General features: G+C 41.2%; 1 protein-coding gene across 1 annotated transcript in view; it reads right to left on the reverse strand.

Moving 5' to 3' along the window:
* Positions 1 to 4,748: 4,748 nt before the first annotated feature.
* The window catches only part of dph1 (diphthamide biosynthesis 1), a 70,595-nt gene continuing 58,100 nt past the window's right edge, over positions 4,749 to 17,243 (reverse strand). Inside the window, exons 9-12 of the mRNA XM_063493380.1 lie at positions 16,320 to 16,420; positions 9,051 to 9,129; positions 6,558 to 6,692; positions 4,749 to 6,194 (exon numbers count right to left, since the gene is read on the reverse strand). Coding sequence (XP_063349450.1) covers positions 6,114 to 6,194; positions 6,558 to 6,692; positions 9,051 to 9,129; positions 16,320 to 16,420 — 396 coding nt within the window. The 3' untranslated portion in view covers positions 4,749 to 6,113. The remainder of the gene's footprint in view (positions 6,195 to 6,557; positions 6,693 to 9,050; positions 9,130 to 16,319; positions 16,421 to 17,243) is intronic.

A 17,243-nucleotide genomic window follows, 5' to 3' on the forward strand; every position in this document is an offset into this window, starting at 1 on the left:
TGGGTGGTGCTTGGCCAGATGATCAGGGACAGGCTGACCTCCCACGCAGAATTAGTCATCACTTTACACCACTTATTTTTTTTTTTTTCCCACAAAAGACTCTTATTCAACCTTCTAGCAACCTTTCTTCACATTGCTGCACAGCCTTCTTGTCTCCCCCACACACAACGAGTCAGCAGGATCTAGACATCAGCCTTTATTGTTCAAATTTCCCCAGGGATGCTGAAGGGTGATTTAATCAAGACGTGATTAAATAGATTGAAGAAGAGCTCAATCTTTTATTGAAACCATTTTAATCAAACTAATTCAAAGAAATACTCAGGATTACAGCATTTGAAACTTTACATAATAAGCTGTTTTGACAAATTTAGCTGTTCGCTTTTATAATTCTGTCCTCAATAGAGCAGTAACCTTTGTTCTGAGGGATTTGCTTTCCTCACTATATTGCAGATTTGATGCTTCTTAGCAAAATCCAGAAATGGGAAACGACAAGCCTCGCTGCGTTTTGGTTTACACACACTGTAAAGAAAATGATCCCAGAAATGTCCAGATTATGCAGAAACATCTTGCACAGTGACAGCATGCAGCTCTTCTTCCAAGGGCCATTCTTCTGAAATCGAAATCGCACATGCATCATCCCACCACACGTATATTATTGCACAGCACACAACGAGAAATCAGCAGTCTCCATCTTCCAAACACAGTTTTTTCACCTTCATGCCTTTATAAACAGTTTTTCGCCCACCTACGGTGTCCTGACAGAAGTAAATACAGGCAATGTAAACAAAATCATTTATTTCCTGTTCTAATGTAATTCAATAAATGGTAGAGGGAGAAAAGTGAGAGAGAGAAACAGGAAAAAACAACAGAGACACAGGAGCAAACACTGGAACACAAACTCCATCTGAATTTTATATACATGCCCTCTACTGCCCCACCTCCCCCTGCCCACCCTCTAATAACATGCAGTATGTATTAAAATGTACATCAAAGACAAACTGAGATATATATATATATAAATAAAAGAACACACAAAATCAAACTTGCAAAGCAAATCTACTCCTCTTCATTTTTATTTTTGTTGTGGTACCATAAGCCTCTACCCCCCTCCCCCACTTACACCTGATTTCCTTTTTGGACAGAAATAAGAAGGAACAAATAAGCGATATGAAAAACACGTAAGATGAGTTTACTCTGTGAGTTGCCTAAAACGCATTAAGGTGTTGGGGCTGGTGAAAATAAAGGCCGGATGAGCCATCTGTGACTCAGCCTTTCCCTAGATAAGAGAAACAATGACTAAATACATCACAGGTGCTGACATGTTTTTCTCTGCTTTCACATAGAGAGAGAAAAAATCCCCAAAACATTAACCCAGGTAGACAGTTCAGAGTTACTAAAAATGTGTTTTCAATCAGTCTTTGGCTTCTGAATGATGAGTGGTTGTCGAGAATGCATTAACGGATGACTTTTGAGTCACATCACTGCGGGCTACACAAACAAATGCTGGGCACCAATGGCAACCAGCTAACCATCCAGTCAGGTTACATCAGTATCACTGCGCATGGTACGTGACCTGAGCACCTGTTGTCCAGGATAACTAAATCGTGTGGCCTGTGTAGTCATAAGACCCATAATAAATACGTCATAAATTCTCCGTAGGACCAGACACTCGATGTTGACACAAAACAAAGTGCGATGGCAAGCACACTCAGGGGAGAAGGGATGCCAAGCAGGATGAAGGAGCGTGGAGTCAAATTCCCACCACGTCTGGAAAATAATTGCACACACCAGCAACCAAAAGCACACTGGGTACTTGCACTCAACCAAGTACATGTAATCACATGCGATCTGCAGTGTAAAGCTTCTAGAATGAAAAGTGAAAAGTGACTTGAATGGCTTAAAAGAATGCAAATAAGCTGTGCAAACAGTGCCCCTGTGTGGTCACTCAGCTTTTGGCATGGAAGAGAATGTACTTGAGGTAACAGGTCAGACTGGGAGAGGCTGGCAGAGCTGTGGATGAGAAGCTCATTGACTTTCAGGTCTACCTCCCCCACAGCCTTGCAGCTATGTGCACAAATTAAGCTATCACAATATGTTTTGAAACAGTTACAGCCAACTAGAATAATACAATCCCAACTCTGAAAATGTTGGCATGATGTTTAAAACGTAAATAAAACCAGAATGCAATGATTGGGAATCTCATAAACCCACATTTTATCCACAAAAAACACAGAAAACATGTAAAATATTTATACTGAGAAAATGTAGAATTTTAAGAAAAGTATTAAATCGTTTTTGACACTGGCACAGGCCTGTGTTTTTACCGCAGTGTAGCTTTCCCTCGTCTTTTAACAACAGTCTGTAAAAGCCTGTAAACTGAAGAAGCCAGCTGCAGGCTTTTGGACAGGGAATGCTGTTCTATTCTTGTAATATAGGATTCCAGCTGCTGAGACTGATAACAAGAGTTTCACATTTCAATTTGAAATTTGATTGGTCTGATTTCAAAATAATGTCTCTGACCATAGAACAGTTTTCCATTTTGTCTCAGTCCATTTAAAATTAGCCTTGGTCCACAGAAGATGGCAATATTTCTGGATCATCTTCATATTTGTGGATTGTATGGCAAATTCTGTTCACAGAGTGTGCTATACCATCCACACCGTAACATTACAGTATCATCACTACTATCTGCTGTACCATTCACAACCCATGCAGTGATTTCCAAAACACAATACAGGGTTTTAACACAGTGCAACTTCATTGCCCTCCAAATCACAGCCATTCAAGTGCTGATTTTCTAGCTTGACCTTTGCGCACAGAGATTTCTCCGGATTCTTTGAATTTGTGTCAGTTAACTTTTTTTTTTTTTTTGCCATGTTCTATTGTGAATAAAATATGGATTTATGAGATGTGCTAATCATTACATTCTGTTTTTATTTACATTTTACACATTTTCACACATTGGGGTTGTAACAGGTTTGTGTTTTTCATCATTTCAGCTTCTCTTTTCAGACTGGTTAGTTTATAGAGAGAATTTGCTTCTTTCATATATGGTTGTTATTGTTAAAATGTTTAGCTTTAGCTTATCTTTTTTATTATAAAGGAACAACACTTAAGAGGGTTAAAATTCCTCTTTATTTTTGTGTTGACAAATTCAACCAAATTGTTAGAAAATGATGTTTTTAGCATTTCTTATACAAATATCCTTTCCATTTTGGGATTTTTCTAAAGCTTTGGTTTTACATTTTTTTCACATCTAGTTTTCATTTGGTTTTGTGAACTGTAATCTTGCATCCAAATACTCATAAATTCACTTTTAAGTATTTGATTTCCGTTAACAACACAAGAAACACATGGGGACTTATCCCAGGGGAATATTTAATCAAATTTAGAGCATACTTAAAAAGCAATAAAAAGTCTTCAACATCTTCAGTCCAACGCCCTTGTTTGGAATCCATTTTTAATTTCTCCTAGTTATTTGGACCTTTTACGTATAAAACTGAGCATCAGCTTTGAACACTGATGAACACTGAGTTCTTATGTAAATTTACAGTGATGGGCATAAAGGTGATATCATTATCATTACCATAGTATTGATACAACGTATTTCATGTAGAAGCTGTAAATGTAATTTGTTACTCAGTGAGGATTTAAATGCATCAGAAAAAAAGTTATTATTGATGATTTAGTTTATCCTCACAAAAAACTACAAAAATGTCTGGTGCTTTTTGGCAACATTTCCTAATGACCATCATTTACAAACCTGTAAACTGATAGTTTGTTTGTTACAGTTAAATAATTAAATAATAATCTTCACTCGCTGATTAAAAATGATTTTGTTAGCTATATATGAACTTTATCTAGATAACTATTCCCTGTGTGGAAACTGGTGTTTTATAAAACTTGTAAATGGCTAATAAATACAGTGGATTGCAAATATAAAAATATTTCATTTCTTACTCTAAATTCCAACAGATTCTTCACATACCTTTTTTAAGGGGTCTATAAGCAGGGAGGTGAGGCGGCGTTACCAAACATTACAAAACCTGTGAACCTGGAGATTTTTGTCCTGTTTCACTAACTGCCATCATCTTTGATCAAGTTTAGATCACAAGTCTGATTATTGTCATGTCACACTTGGAACCTGAAGGATTCACTGTGTGGAGATTTCAGCAGTCAGTATTTGATGTCCTCATAATTTTTTAAGTTTACTTGATTAAGAAAGTAATCATGATCTAATTTAACAATTTTGTATTTAAATATAAGGGAGGCATGGTGGTGGTGGAATGGTTAGCACTCTTGCCCCACAACAAGAAGCACCTGGGTTCTTTCTATGTGCAGTTTGCATGTTGTCCCCATACCAGGCTTCTCTCTTGATACCCCTTCACAGTGCAGATACATGCATGTTAGGCTAATCAGCAATTGGAAACCTGCCGTGTGTGTGTGAATGTTGAGCGGTTGTCTGTGTTACCATGCAGTAGACAGACTGGCAACCTGTCGAGGCGGTGCACCGCCTCTCGCCTTAGCTGTGAGTAGCTACATCACCTTTGTGACCCTAAATCAGATAAGCAGCAGAAAGTAATTGGCTGAATATTAAATATTAAAATATACATTTTTTTTCTAGCTCTTGTTTCTATTATGGTTAAATTTACAACCATAAAGTTCAATGTATATGATCTGTCTTTTAAACAATCCAAAAAACCCCTTTTATTTATGTTGTAATCAGTAAATCATTTTTGATTTAAATCATGACAAATCTTTAGACTGGGATAACAAACCTGAAGGGTTATGAGAAGAGGAAAGGGCAGATTATTAACATTCTTTCTTTTTGCCTGTGAAAGAACAAACTAGAATATAAATCGAACATCAGCTGAAAGAGAGCTCTGCTGGCCAATAATTTATTCCCGACTGCTATGCATCACACACGGTACTGTGGCAAATACTGAGCTCTTTAAAAATGTAGCTGCTAGCGGGACACGTGACGCATCCCGGATATGTCTGGCAGTATCGCTCTATCTCACTGGCTTTTGCTGTTGAAGTGATACAAAGGTGGAAAGCAGAGTGAGGATGTGATTGGAGAAGCTGGGTAGTTGTTTAGAATTAAAACTCTCCAAAGATCACCTGTCACACTGTGCTGCCACCTGGGGAGGGTTCTTGGGATCAGCTGAGGCCACGGTGGGCTTCTGTCAATCAGTTTTTGCTGTACCGGCCGAACAGCAATAGGAGGATTATTTATTTATTTATTGACAGACTCCACCATCAATAAATAATGAGAATGGAGAGCAGTCGTGACTAGCTCTGCACGCATCTAGGAACTCATACCACTCAGCTTTAAAAACAGGCTCATAGCTTCAGAACAGCACTGCATTTAGGGGGAAAAAAAACTCCCAACAAGAAAGGTTTCATTTCTGATTTACTGTTTTCACAATTTCACCACAAAAACAAGAAAGCAAAACAGGGTCAGGTGGCATCTCAGCTGCTCACATATCGGCAGAAAATGTGAAAGTATGAAAAAACAAAATGACACGCTGAGCGTACAAAAGTGCTTCCTACAATGTGGTCGGCTGTTTTGAAAACGCAGCATAAAGCGAATCTCATTTTAAGTGTCAGTTTACAGTGCTTCGCCCAAGTGGATTGCATTTGACTAGAGCCACCCACATTGGCAGACACTTAATTCCTTACAGCATGCTCAAGGTCATCTCACGCTTTCTTTTGGAATCTCCATTACAGAAAGGCCCACATAGTTTCCCTTTGCAGGCAGAATTCATTTCGTAGCACAGCAGGAAGCAGCTTCGTCATAACAATCAGACTGACACGAACATGCAAGAGCCTGAAAATGTAAGATATTCTCTTACTTACATGTATTTTTAAACCAGAATACATGCAAAAAAATAAAAATAAAATAAATAGTGGAAGCATTTTAGTTTGATCTGCTGTCCTGTAAGATTAGAAGCCATATATATAACTTCCAATCTATTTGAAAAAGAAGCTGAAAACTCCTCTGAAGTTAGGCTGACTCAAATTCCAATTGTTCCTCTTCTGGTCTGACCTCTCTCTGCTTGTTAGCAGAGGCAGACACGAGACGAGTCAAAGACAGCGCTGGTCACGACGTGTCATTCCCCTTGGCAGCCACAGGGGGCGCACTGGTTCTGCTCACAGTGCTTGGCAGGAATGGCTGGCTCTGAGCCTTTTTTCTGCAGGCAGGCAGAGGGATAGCATTAACACTTGGAGCAGTGACAGTACCTACCTCAGACATACAAATGATAATACTTGGAAATACAGATACTGTATGATGTATCCGCAGAGCAGTAATTCAATCAATCTCTATGCATCCTTCTTCATTTTTAATAAGTAAAAGGAACATCAAGGTCAAGGTCACAGCCACGCCTTACAAAGAGATGTTGAGATACATGTCCTGTTGTCACTGTGCCACTGGGTGTCAGTGTGGTGACATTCTGATAAAGACCATCAAGCATGAGTTGAACAGTGTGTAATCACTTTTTATCAGCGTTCCCCACCCGTCACTCATTCTTTTTTTATCTCCCAGCTCTATTCACCTGGGTCTGTCTACGAGCAGGCCGCACAGGTTGGTTGTCAGGGTGGTTAGGTGCCCACGGACCCAGGCTCTGATTGGAATAGAAGTCCATGGGGTAGACTTCCTTCCAGCCTACCTCTTGTAAAGCAACAGCTGCCTGAAAGATACCAAGAAATACAGATGGCGAGACAGTGACAAATCAGAACCAAATCAAAAAAGGACAAGAACCGAGAAGCAAAAGGTGCAATAATGGCACCCTCCAAGGTGTTATGGTACATGATTCCGCTGATTTTCACTGTCACCTAGTACTGTATCTGCAGTTTTCAGCGTTTTGGACAAACAAGCGGCAGGAAACCGCAGAGTGATGAGAAGACACAACAGACTGACTATACCGACAAGACAGGTGTCATAATAATAAGCTTGGATAACAGGCAGAGTTGTCATGTTATCCCTATGCAGCTGCACTGAACGCTACAACAGCTGTTAGAGATGAACAACAACAGTGGCATGACAGAGCTGTGACTTAAGTGAAGACTGCTCCATATGGAAGAGAAATGCCTGTGAATACTGATTCCGAACGAAAGAAAAAGCATACATAACAAGCGTTCTGAATGAAAGAACAAATCATTTGAGTGTTCATTTATTCATTTATCCGAGTACTCGTTCATCTTTCAAGCTGTTTAGATGCCAAGACCTAACTTCAGCTTTGAACTATTTGGAATAATTCCGATGATGTATGGAATTATGATGAGAAAACAAGTCATAGAAATTTTATAAAACTCCAAATACACCCGTTAGAGAATTTAGTTCAAAGGAGACATGAAAAATTCAGCTTCAAAGTGATGAAATCTTTCTTCTAGTGCGACATAATTCATCACTGTTGCGCAGCTTGTGACTGTCGTTCGTTAGGATAGCGCGCACCCAAACCGACAAGACAGTGTTCTGTTCTCTTACGCAAAGGCTGAAGTTTCCTGAATAAAACCAGAAGTAAAAACACTGTTTTTCTTTAAAAGAAATTACTGGAAATTTAATAAAGCTTCTTTCTCTTTTAAGATATAATTGCATCCCAGTTATGTTAGCCTGTTGTTAAAAAAAACCCCTCATAAATATGTGTTTTTCAGGCAAAATAACTTTCTTCATATCCAGATTTTAAAACACAATCTATCAAAAAAATAAAAATACTACAGAGTAACCATCCCTTCCTTTCTCCAGGCAGCCTTCTACCAGAGTCTCCTCCTCTCGTCTACCCCATATTCAATCAGTCTCTCACTTCTCTCTCTTTTCCCCACTGCTCTCGTTCTCTCCCCTCTCACACCAACTGCCTCTCTCTGTGGAAGCTAGCTTTTCTTGCTAATCCCTGCTCTGACAGGAGAGCCAAGTGTGTCTTATTGACTATAAATATAACATGAGACGCACTGAAAATAAATCTCCTTGCTCACTTCACCCTCCCATCTCGTTCCTCTTCATCTTCCTCCTAAATGCCACAGTGAAAAGCATAGCGCACCGAGACGTGTAACACTCATAGGTATGAGATGCGGGTGAATTAAGACTTATCACAAGCGCGCATATACAGACACAAGAGCAGCACCAAATTATTTAAATGCACAAACATCGTTCCCAAATAGCTGGCGGGGAGAGCAAAGCAAACTGTAGCACAAAGGGCTTAAGAAAACAGATTGCTGCTTTCCTCATTACAGCAGGGCGAATTTCCGTCTTCGCACGCGCCGTTATAGACCTCAGTCAAAAACAATGCAAAATAACCATTACTTTTTCTTCTAAGGTGAATGCTATCATTATTCTTAATGGCCCCGTTCTGAAATGTAAGTGCTTTCACGTCGTGTGCGGCGCACAAAGATGTGTAGTCTGAATATAACAGCAACCATTTCAAATCACAATCCAATATTCAAGACAGCAATTCCCCTTGCAGCCATTTCAGTATTCAAATCAGTGGCATACATCTGAGGAAAAAAAAAATCGTTGAACGAATTAATAGTTGACTTCAAGTGCTAACCAGTGAGGTCACATAAAAGCATAATGTGACATAACTGCCAAGCTCATCACAAAACAAGCCTGCTTTCTTGCAGACAAACAAACACATGCTTTGAAATGGATCTTTATGGGCTGCTGTCCGATCCATTTCTCTCCCTTTAGAAAAACAAGATAGCTGAAAGGGGTGGGGAGTGTCTATATGGTTCTGCAGCCAGCAGGGGGGGCTAGTCTGCTACTGATGGTGTTTTATATGCGTGTGCTGGTGTGCTTTATGGCAGGGAGAGGAAGAGGGAGGAAGAACTAGACATAATTCTTCATCTCCAGCACAAGCAAGGCCTTGATGAGTCTTATACAACTTGAAAAATCACTTAACAATGTAACTTTCTCCTTCTGCACTTTGATGAAGGTTTCAACACGACATCAGTCAGGTTATGTGCAGACAGGAAGGTCTGTGTGTGTGAAATGTGTGACACTTGTATGAAAAGCGATTAGCGGCTTGTTGAGAGGCTGTAAGGTTGATGCTTACCTCATATGGAGAGAGAAGGGGTTTGGAGAAGGCAGTGCCCCAGTCGATAGAAAGGCGTGGACAAGCGATCTGAACCCACCTGTAAGGAGTAGGTGCAAATTTTAGCTCAAACGTACACCTCAGAATCAGTGCAAATGCGAGTGTAACAGTTAAGCAATAACGTTGAGAGACTAAGATCCTATTAGACAGGCAGAGCACATCTACAACTGCACACTGCATGTGGGTACGTGATGCAGTGGGTTAGTGCGAGGAGACTCCCTCCACCTGACCTCCAGCATCTGTTGGAGAGATCTGTCCTGATTTGCAACAGTTCTAAAGACAGCCATGCTACACCATCTGAATGCATAGTCAGAGGGAGGCTGAAAAGACAGGGATGAAGGTTTCAAGTGGTCTAGTGGTGCCGACTGGTTGCAAGAGGCAAAAACAGAGGAAAAAAAAATACAGCAAAAGATGCAAACAGGGGTAAAAAGAAATGCTGTGAAAGAAAAGAGGAAGAGGTTAGGTGAGTGTGAATAAAAAAGCCGCACCAGCCGGTCTCCACGGAGGTAGCCTACATTGCTCGCAGACAGGGTGGCGGAGGGATGGGGTGGGGTGGGCGTAGGTTTAGTGGTGAAGTGGCTGTGTATTAAAGAGATGGGGAGGGGGGTGGGAAAAAAAAAGAGAGAGAAGGACACAGATACAGAGCGATAGGGAGAATGAGCAATGAAGATGAAAAACCGGAGGGGGGGTTGAAGAGGCGCAGGCAAGAAGAGAAGACAGAAGTGAGGCAGAAGAGAGGAAGAAGACAGGCAGGGAGGAAAGTGTTTACTCTGGAAAATGCATGGGAGTAGGATGAGGAGGGTGTGGAAGTAAACAGCTGCAGGGAAAACTGAACAATGGGAAAATGGAGACGGAAAGTGGCTGGGGCTACGGGGGGTTAGCTTTCACAGATCAATGCTATTCACAGCTCCGTCTCTATTGAGGAAGCATAACATTCGCTGTCCCTAATCCTTATGATGAAGATCCATCAGCATGATTGATAAATACAAAATGAACTGCAGTGTATATAAAGACTAATGCTAGGTAAACGTCAATAAGGACACACCAGTTTGAGATTTAGTTTGCGAGTGCTTGACTACTTTCAAATATATGGTACTGCGTCAAATTTCCTTTCTGTCTTTCCCTCATTTTCCAACTTTCACACAGTTTCTCAGCTGCAGAATTGATTGCACCGCTGACGCTCACTCCACTCTGCTTTCTGTCACAGAAATATTCCACCCCCTCTGGGCAAACGCATGGCATTTTCTCATTTTCAAATAACACTTAAAAAAAAGAAGGAAAAAAAGGCTCCCCCCAAAGAGTGAATTCTGATTCATCCTCCTAATTTGAGAGCCAGCTGAGTCAGAGACATTTCAACCAAGCACCAATCTCCTCAGTCCTAAGTTGGCCAAGTTTAGATGGAGATTGGAATCTGAAATGTGACCTTTAGGTCTATCAGCCGCTATTCATAACCAGAACCTTTAAACAGACAAACACTGCACGTGCATCAAAGCGGCCTTAGTGCAGGAAAACAGTGGGGAAAAGGGCTAAATACAGGAGGAAAACCGACAGTTTGTATATGCGTGTTTTTATATGCAACATGTTTTTGAATATGCAAATTTGCAGTGCAAGATTAAAAATGAACACTGGAAGTGATAAAAAAAAGAGGGAGGGTGATTAATAAGCAAAGAGTAAATCCTCAGGGCTAACTCTGAGAGTAAAGAGGGAAGCAAGACAAAAAGCATGAAAAGGGAAGGAAGAAAGGATTCGTCCTTCATAGGGAGAAGATAGCTGATTGGCACATGAACTGAGGCGGGACTTAAAAGTGTTAGTAATGAGATTTTCTGAATGTTGCAGTGTGGTAAGGTGCATAGTGCCACTGTATTGTTCCTTAAAAGCAGTGGAAACAGTATTTGTAGCCCCTATCTTTGAAATCATTTTAGCAAGTGTGGAAGAGAACTGGTATCATCATGACATACAGTAAAACACAAAGACTTTAAAAAACAGGAGAGGTATAGAGACACTGGAAGAGGTGGGCTTTTGTCTCATTTGAGCCTTGTTTCACAATTTGCTTGCAAACCAAGAAAAAAAACCCCAAACAAACAGTGGAACAGACTGTGGGCGGGGTGTGGTTTGTAGCTCAGCTGCACGGGAGGGGTGGAGCAGTGGGTTTAGGGTGTGGTGTCAGGGGAGGCTGACCTACAATGCTGTTTTCCATCACCTGGTCATGCCTTCCCTATTTTAGTAGGATGCAGGGACCTGACAAGAGAACTGTGTGCTGTAAGGGGACAAGGCAGCACGAAAGTTGCGCAAGAAAAGGAAGTATGGCAAATAAAAGCACCCATGCTGTGTGGCTTGGGTACCTCATACCACAATGGGGCCAAAACCCAGTCCGGTGAAGGATGATGGACCAGCGTCTGGCGCAGCCATTGGAGGGGCTGGCCCATATGGTGGTGAAGCTAGCTGCCATGCATATGGAGCAGGCGACGGTGCACTGGAAACAGTTTGACCAGTTGCAGCACCTGGCCGAGCACTGGACCAGAGTGTTGGAGGATCTGGTACCACAGTGGTCAGCAAAGTACATGTGGCGGCGCTGAGCCTCCCCACAACGGTGAAGGTCAGCTTCCGGTGTGTTCGCCAGGCGATACTGGATTGGCTGGAGCTCGCACCGGAAGACCATTGCTGCCGTTTCCAGGGAGACCTGATGAGGCTAGCAGATCTGCCCTCGCCAGGTGGCTGCAGCCTGGCTCAACCAAAGGAGAGGCATCACTGCTGGATATGATCATGCTCAAGCATTTCATGAAGAGGCCCCCAGTGGACACAGCAGAGTGGGTCCTCTACCACCGACCAGTCGGCCTGGTGCGGTGACGCATGTGGAGGACCACCTGTCTGGGCAGCTGAGAGGATTGGTGGGGCAGCTGCAACCAGCAGTGAGTAGTTGGCTGGTCCCGGCTCCATGGAGGCAGCTGTGGAATGCATCATCATCGAGGCCCGCCACCAGCATCATCTGCCCTTCACACCTTTCTGTCTCTTTGCAGGTCCCACCGGCTAAAGACGGCACACCTCACTCACCGGGAGCTGCATGAGGATCAGGGCAGGACTGCTGGAAGTGTTCCGTGTCGCCGGCCCTCCAACACACTCCCTCGGCCAGGCTATGGTGGACTCAGGCTACATACAGAACTTGGTCAACCAAACCCTAGTTTGGCCCGGGGCTTTGCTGGAGGCAAAGTGGGTGGAGGTTAGGCGTGTGCATGGGGACATGCACAAATATACCATAGAGCCACTTCAAATTAAATAGCAGGGCAAAACACAGAGTAAAGGCTGGAGTTAGCTCGTGACTGTTGCATCCCTTAATTCTGGGGACAGGTTGACCCGGGGTTTAATAACCTTTTGGCATAGCGTGTGAGGATGTGTTTAAGGCCTTTAGCAGAGTGTAATGTCTTTGACCAAGTGATAAAAACTGATGATTACATGGGGCACCCTGAAGCAGCGCTGACCTACCCGCATTTTGTATTGATTAAGGATAGGCTTTATCGAGTTAGTCATGACACCCTCACGGAAGAGGAACACACCCAGTTGTTGGAGCCTAAAAGTCACCGGGAAATTACTTTCCAGTAGGAAAGTGCTTTGAGTCTTTCATACCACACAGACTTTTGTGGACAGTTGTTTAGTCAGCCTCTCTCAAAATGATCTGTCTGCTCTAAAAAAACATGATGCTTTCATCACAACACAACATATAAAGTTTAGAGGAGCAGCATAGAGACAGCATACCTTTATACATGAGTGATGTATAAAGGTAAAACTGCCTGACATTTAAATCTGGATATGCGATGTGAGCTCCAGCCTGAGTTCACTGCATTACTCACTGTGGCCCATTACACCCCAGCCTCCCTCCACCTGTGTGGCTCTGCTTCAATTACACTCACAAACTTGACCTGCCAAGAGCAAGAACAATTAACCTTTCAGAACTCCAAGGAGAGAACAATTTCTTCACCTTTGATTGCAAACTAGCTAATTGAATTAAAATAAACAATTTCTTTTTTTTGTGGAGCCCCCCTCCCAGACCCCAAAAATATTCGAACAGAGATAAAAGGCTGAAATGTAGTGGATGGCATTTGCTGTCTGGCTGAGATAAGTGTGTGTGCTGTGCAGATGTCTGCACAACAGTTTAAAACCTGCTTGGGGACAGCCTAATTACACTCTTAAGAGCATATGTTAATGGTGCCTCTCACTTTATATGAGTGAGTATGTGTGTGTCTAATGACAAAGAAAGCCTGAGGGTGGGATCTGTACAGTGTGCTATGTTGGTTAGTGCTGAGCAGGAGTGAGTCTTTTACCGCCTCACCATCTATCTTTCAATCTCCCTCGCTTTGTCTCTCTTTAATTCCTCTTTTAACACAAGCAGATTTGACACAGCTTTATACACTTGGTGAATTGCATTGTCTATAATTGTCTCACAAACTATTTGGAGGAGCAAGGTGAAAAAATACTAGAGGTGAACAAACTAATGGTTTGATAAATAAATAAATGTCAAAATTATCATCAGAAGAATTCTACATAAAGTTGTCACCCCCAATAAATATTTATCACCAGTAATATGGACAATGTTGGTAGCAAGTCATCTTCAAATGTCAATTTTTTTAGGCTTGTTAAGGAACTATTTTATGATTATACACAAAGCCACATTATTAAAAATGAAGGAAATGGCTCTAAATAGCCTACAATCGGGCATCAGTCCTGTTTTTGTTCTTTTGCACTTACTGAAATGCATCTGCAGCAACAAGTGTCCATAAAAAGCCTCCTAGTACAGCGGTCCAATCCCCGGCCCATGGAAACCATCAAGCCTAAAACCCTCCACGACTACCAACCGGGTGAACTCCAGCTTCTACCAGAAATGAGTCTTATTATTGGTGAATAAATGTCAGCAAACCATGCTGATGTGACAGGGTGTACAGGGAAGGAATAGCCCATAACGACCGGCCCAATAGTAACTTGAACTATTTAACCAAACATGAACTTTTTTTCCAATACAAGATTCTCGGATACCTTTTATGACCAGCACAGAAACTCAGGTTTTGTGTTGGCTCCAGCACTTTGAAATGATAAACAGCCCTAGTCTTCAATAGCACAAAGGCAGACTACTCCTGCACTATTTTCTGATGTATATACACTCCATGGACAGCTTATTAGATGCACCTAGATAAAACTATTACAAACCAATAAAACAGCATAGCAATAAATCATCACCCTGTAGGTTAATAATATTCTGGTTTTGTCTCTAGTTTCAGGCCTGCTGTAGTATGGCGCTAATTCAACTTCATGGTCACTTTGGGTAATAACATGAATTTGTCATCTATTTAAAGCAGTTTTTTTTTTAATATAATTAAAGGAAAATAAAATTTTGCGTTTACTGATGGGATAAAAAATTGGTGTAAAACCATACAATAAATTCCTACCTGAGATACATGTACAGATTGGGCTTTGGTTTTAATGTTAGTGAAACAGATCTTGCTGGAAACCTTTTTGTCTGTAATGAGGGTTTGTTTTGGTTCAGTGAATCGTGCCTGAATTACATAATGTTTGAGTTGTACTCATACGTCAGTCTGAAGACAAGAGCCAAAAAAACAAATAAAAAAATAATCTTTTTACCGTGATCGCTCGCTTCCAAACACAGCCCCCTCAACTACCTCTGCATCTCTCTCTCTCTCTCTCTCCCCAACTCTCTCTCAGACCTTCTGTCCCTTTCTCACCCACTCCTCCCTCACACATCACACCTCTCATTACTCCACAGTGAGAGGCCAATCTGAGGGAGTGTGAGTGCTGTGCCTGTGCGAATGTGATTGGCGCTGCTGCACATCAGTGTTTCACTAACCCCTTATCCATCTTCAACTCTGCTCTTCTGGTTGGAAGTCAGATAAATCAGACAAACTGAACCTTGGAGCCAGAGTACTTGATATTTCATTGAATAAAACGTGAGGAGTCCATGTCTAAAAGACACCTGTAAGTTGCTGGACTGGGTTACAGTGCTACACAGCAGAGAATATTTCAGGACCTGCCACTACACATATCAAGATGTAAAAGTCAAGATCTTAGTGTATGAGGGAATGAGAATGTCTTTATCAAGGTGCTTCAGGTTTCTTGCTTCAGAAGTAAAATTCTTACATAAACAGAAGTAAAACCTAAAGAAAAAACCTCGAATCTTCATCAAGGGCAAGGTTGATGTACTTTCTACTTTAACTTTACTGCAAAACAGACTGAAAGTATGCACTTCAATGTATGATTTGTGTATAAAGATCCCTTTTCAATGCACTTTGTGCCAATTGAAATTTTATGACTCGTTCAAGTTCATTACATTGGACTATTTGCTTTTATGCCATATGCAAAATCATGGACTCTTCCCAGGACTTGAATGCCAATTTTGTGTATAAAGCTATAAACTCTGTTTGTCAGCTCCCTGTTATAGCACCCACTTGCAAATTATGCTGACTACCCAATTAAGTGTGCAGTGATGCTTACAGAATACATTTCAAATGCTGTTGATTGCAAATTTTAGGTGACTACTAGCTGCTGAACACTAGATTTCTGGCAGGGTCCTTGATGTGAAAGATAAATTACCCAGCCTTTATATCAGAGAGACACAGCAGTGATAAAGAATTGGCAAATGAAGAACACAAAGAGCCAAAGGAGGAGTTTTAGGGATGTGTGTAGGTTAATTAATTTTTGGATTTAATGTTGCTGTATGGCATAGCACACGAACAAGGAAAAACAGAGCACAAAACAGAATGAAAAACAGTGCAAGAGAATATGAGAAATCATTTTGCTTCATCTGCTTTGGCTCAGCATTTCTAACTAAACAAAATAACGCTTTAATTAGGGCATGCGTTAGCGCATGTGTAAATAAGTCCATATTTATATTTGTTGCAACGCATATTCAGGAATTTGGGTTTAAAGGGCAGAGTTTCAGATTTAATTTGAGAAGTTTACCCACAACACCACAGTGAGAAATTAATGGCTGTTTCATACAGACTCCCCTATTTTCAGGGACTCAATATACCAATGAATAAGCTTGAATGCTTATTTTTCATACTGTGTTTCTAGAGTGGTATGCATTCCCTTGATCATATAAATGTCTTTAATATGTCTGGGCAAAAAAAAATAATTACTTCTTTTAAAATGTGACAGTGTCAAACAAACCATCAAATGAATAACATTTTGAAAAAAAAAACTGTGTGTATGCATTATAATACTCACGCATCTACATCTGGTATCAGAGCCAGTTTGCTGGGAAAGATCTCAGAGAGAAGCACTCGAGTGAAGGACTTGCCCAAGGACTGGAGCTTTGACTCCAGGTGCTGGAAGAAAAAGAGATGAAAAGATTTTGCCTTCTAGACATAAAACAACCATCTATGGCTGTGAAACTCAGCCACATATAATAAGGTATAGGTTACATGATTCATGGCATTAACATGTGCTGATAATCACTCCAGAGGTTTTGCGCTTTCACAGTTTCAGCTTGACTAGACTTTTTCATCTGGACATCAAGCTTTGAACTATCGCATCTCCGCCTATTTATGTTTTTCTGCTAATGCACATTTACACATTGGAAACAACATCTTACACTCCCTCCAGTATAATGTGATTCTTCCCTTCAATCTCTTTCCAATTAGCTCTGGCCTCAACACCTCAACAGGGAAGCTTACAGATTAGACCCCCAAACCAACTGGCTATGTTCAGAGCTAAGTGCCTAGTGTACTATTCCAGCCTCTATACAGACGATCAATCTATTCATCCTTTCGCCATGTGTCCAGGCACACTGTAAAGATAATTCTTTATTGGGCACTTACAACTGAAATCCCATTCTCGCAGTCTTCACCTAGAGCTTAAAGCTGTAGGAGAGGGCAGGAATTTAGATTGAGCATTTGTGCCTCAGATTGGCTCATTTGAATGTATTGTACAGTGTATGCATTCCTGTGGTGGATTAACTAACTCATCTGTCAATCTAATATTTTATGGTCACTTTAAAAAAAAAAAGACCATATGATCCCACTCCTTTGATTAGTAATATAATTAATTACCATCCCCAAATCCAGTGTTTTCAGGCAGAGTATTATATCGTCAGACATGGAAATGTTGAATCTCGCAATCACTTCAGGCTTGGCAGTAAACTGTTAGATC

Source organism: Pelmatolapia mariae, linkage group LG14 (assembly GCF_036321145.2).
Source record: "Pelmatolapia mariae isolate MD_Pm_ZW linkage group LG14, Pm_UMD_F_2, whole genome shotgun sequence".
In the NCBI taxonomy this organism is placed as follows: domain Eukaryota; kingdom Metazoa; phylum Chordata; class Actinopteri; order Cichliformes; family Cichlidae; genus Pelmatolapia; species Pelmatolapia mariae.